Genomic DNA, 3,512 nt, shown 5'->3' on the forward strand with positions numbered 1-3,512 from the left:
CTGAGGGCAGCATATCGACCTCGTGCTGGATTATTCTGTCTTACTTTGTTGGTGAGTAACTTATGAAACTCATTGCATCTGATAGCAGCATATCGACCTCATGCTAGATTATTCTGTCTTACTTGGTTTGTGAGTAACTTATGAAACTCATCTCATCTGAGGACAGCATATCGACTTCGTGCTGGATTATTCTGTCTCTCTGAGAACAGCATATCCACCTCGTGCTGGATTATTTTGTCTTACTTGGTTGGTGAGTTCCTTATGGCACTCATGTTATCTGAGGGCAGCATATCGACCTTGTACTAGATTATTCTGACATACTAGGTTGGTGAGTAACTTATGAAACTCATGGTATCTGAGAGCAGGATATAGACCTCGTGCTGGATTATTCTGTCTTACTTGGTTTGTGAGATCCTTATGGAACTCATGTTATCTGGGGGCAGCATAATGACCTCGTTCTGGATCATTATGTCTTACTTTCGCGGTGAGTTCCTTATGGAACATACAAAGAGATAAAATTTCGCCGATCATTTTGTTCTTCAGTATATGTTCTTTAAAAGTTTACGGCGCGTTCGTTTGGGAATATTCTGGAATAAGAATCAAACTTGTCATGTCTTACCTTGCGGCGAAGATGCGTCAGTCTTAAAATGAATGAAGGAACGAACGAACGAACGAACGAACGAACGAACGAACGAACGAACGAACGAACGAACGAACGAACGAACGAACGAACGAACGAACGAACGAAGGAACGAACGAATATACAAACGAATGAGTGAAAGAACGAACGAAAGGATGAGCAAACGAAAGAAGGAATGAACGAGGAATGAACGAACTAATGAAAGATCGAACGAACGAACGAACGAACGAGTGAACAAACGAAAGAACGAACGAACGAAAGAACGAACAAATGAACGAACGGACGAACGAACGAACGAACGAAAGAGGGAAAGAACAAATAAACAAATGAATGAACGAATGAACGAACGAACAAATAAATAAAAGAATGAATGAACGAATGATAGGTGTAAGAGGGAGTAATTTAGATCCACGTTTATAAGCCTCACGTGCAGAGCTCTGTACACGTGGCATTAGACACATTATAAGATATGACCCCAGCATCATTTATCGTTTAATATCCCGTTGTCTGTATTGAACTTCCGGTAATTCTAATTTGTATTTTACAGTAGGCACTGTTTACATTTTACGTTTCCTATTTTGTAGTTGACAGTTTTAACGCATTTTAATTTTTAACACATGAATGAATAAATACAATGTACATTTTGCAGTTCCAGTTATTTATCGAGTACTTTTAAGTACAAAATTAAACTGGTGTTGTTGAATTGTTTTAGCTATTTTTCAAAATCTTGCTATATCTGACAATGCTTTCGATTCTGTAGCTTACTTTTGTTTACAATGTCTTAACTGGTCTGTACTTTTCTTCCCTTGCGATCGCAACGATTAAAATACAAGGCTCATTCCAAACGCAGAGTGGCTTCAGTTATCATTCCTTGATCTGGTGCCTGACCGACAGTAAAAGTGTTTTTCAGTCTTGATCTTCTTGTAGTAACTTCTTTTTCTGTCGTTGTAACATGAATCCGTCTACTAGTTTCTATTCCCAACATCCCGAATATGGCTTTCTTCAATTTTCTGTTGAGAAATCCGTACAGTACAGGATTCAAAACGGAACTTAACTGCATACAGAATGTGGATGTCATCCAGATTTCCCGCGAAAAATTGTCACTTGCCAAGCTGACGTTTTTCAATATGCCTTGAGGTAGCCAGCAAAGAGTGTATAAGCTTGTTACTATTACTACTTTTCTTGCGATGTAGAATTCCTCGTTTCTGTTCGCAAGGATGCCATGTTTTTTAATATTGTGCGATTTTTCAGCGTTCTCCCATGTAGTTTTCGCTCGGAAGAAGTTTCTACCGAAAGAACTGGATACTTGCTTTCGATGCAAGCGAACCAATTTGAGAATCGAAAAGTTCAAGGTAACCGTTGTAAGAAAAACGATATTTCCAAACATAGTTAACAGGAACGAAGTGATTGAAGACTTCTCTTTTGAAATAACGCAAACTGCTTCTTTGGCGTGAAATTTCACCTCTTCTTGCGTAATAAAGTGAGTCGAACCGAGGATAAACGAGAAGATCCAAATTGCCACGGTTAATATTCGCGTTGAACGTTTGGTAAAGATTTCAGTATATTTTTTGTAATGAACAATAACGAAGTAGCGATTAAGAGTTATCAAGGTTATGCTAAGATGCGATGTTGTAAATAAAAAAGAGTTTAACACCGCTTGGTATTTACAAGCTTCAAGTCCCAGGCGCCAAGCCCCAAAAATCAGCACCGACGCAAGCAAGGGGTGTGTGGTAATGGCAGAAAGTATATCGATGATTGACAAATTTACCACCAGTAGATTTGGAATAGTTCTTAATGTCTTGCGTTTGCAATACGCTGCAACAATCAACGAGTTTCCAATTATTGATAAAATTGCGAAAACCAATGCGATTGTCGATTCCAACGCGACGGTAACTTTTGACCGATGAGGCAAGTCGAATTCCCCAGGACTTTCTTCCATCTTCAAGCTGCCTTTTCCGTGACACTTTTTTTCTCTCTAGAATCGCCAGTTGACTGATCAGATTCAAAATGGGGCTTTTTAAACCGTTCTTCATTTATCGTTCTTCACTTCGCCCCCGTCACTCGCTTCTACGAACTCAGTCTCCACTGCCAGCCGGCCAGTTTTATACTTCATAACCTCACGTGTTTTTAATTAATAGGCAAATCGTTTCTCATGATATTTCTTTGGCCGCTTGCGGAAAGTTTTTCCGCCGTTGAAAACAATTTATTTTAAATGGCTGTATATGAACGGATGGCAATGCTGAAATTGTTTTTAATTTTTGCCTTTAATAGGGGTTAAACCGGATCGTAATTTATTAAGATTGTCATTTCGCTATGTAGTTATCCTAGTTTTGCAAGGAAACTATTTTTCAGATCCGATATGGAAAAGATATTTTGAATAGATATGTTTGAAAAAAGATAAAAAGTAACTTCCAAAGTCTTAAATAAAAATGGAAGGGTTTTCAAACATCTGAAAATGTGCCCTTTTATTTGCCCTCAATCAGGAAATGGCGTTTTAAAGTTAAACGAATCAGTGAAGAATCAAAACAGCACGTTTTTTGTGAAGCGCCAACGTTGTCAACAACGATATTCTGGGCGTTCTACAAAACAAGCTACAGGCGGTAAATTTTAACAGGCTTGAGTAGGTGTCAAAAAGGGAATTTTTTAAACAATAATTACCCTCCGAACGAGCTATAAATCAAATTAACGACATCGGATAAAACTCACATAACAGCTTACACGTGAGCTGTGGGAAGTAGCAGATGACTGGCTGTTTCACGGATAGCACGTTTCTCGCCGATACACGCACACGAATCTCACGTGCAGAAGTTTATGCACGTTATGTAACACACACAAAATTCTTGTGTCTATACTTGCGTTCATTAACTTAACT

The 3,512-nt window shown here is 38.6% G+C and overlaps 1 protein-coding gene across 1 annotated transcript; it reads right to left on the reverse strand.

Moving 5' to 3' along the window:
* Positions 1–667: 667 nt before the first annotated feature.
* Positions 668–3,512, reverse strand: LOC144654650 (beta-2 adrenergic receptor-like). Its single transcript, XM_078514850.1, has one exon. It carries the CDS (start codon positions 2,577–2,579, stop codon positions 1,476–1,478), a length of 1,104 nt encoding a protein of 367 aa, XP_078370976.1. The 5' UTR covers positions 2,580–3,512; the 3' UTR covers positions 668–1,475.

The sequence above is a fragment of the Oculina patagonica genome, chromosome 5 (genome assembly GCF_052425735.1).
Source record: "Oculina patagonica isolate OP01 chromosome 5, crgOcupat, whole genome shotgun sequence".
NCBI classification, from domain to species: domain Eukaryota; kingdom Metazoa; phylum Cnidaria; class Anthozoa; order Scleractinia; family Oculinidae; genus Oculina; species Oculina patagonica.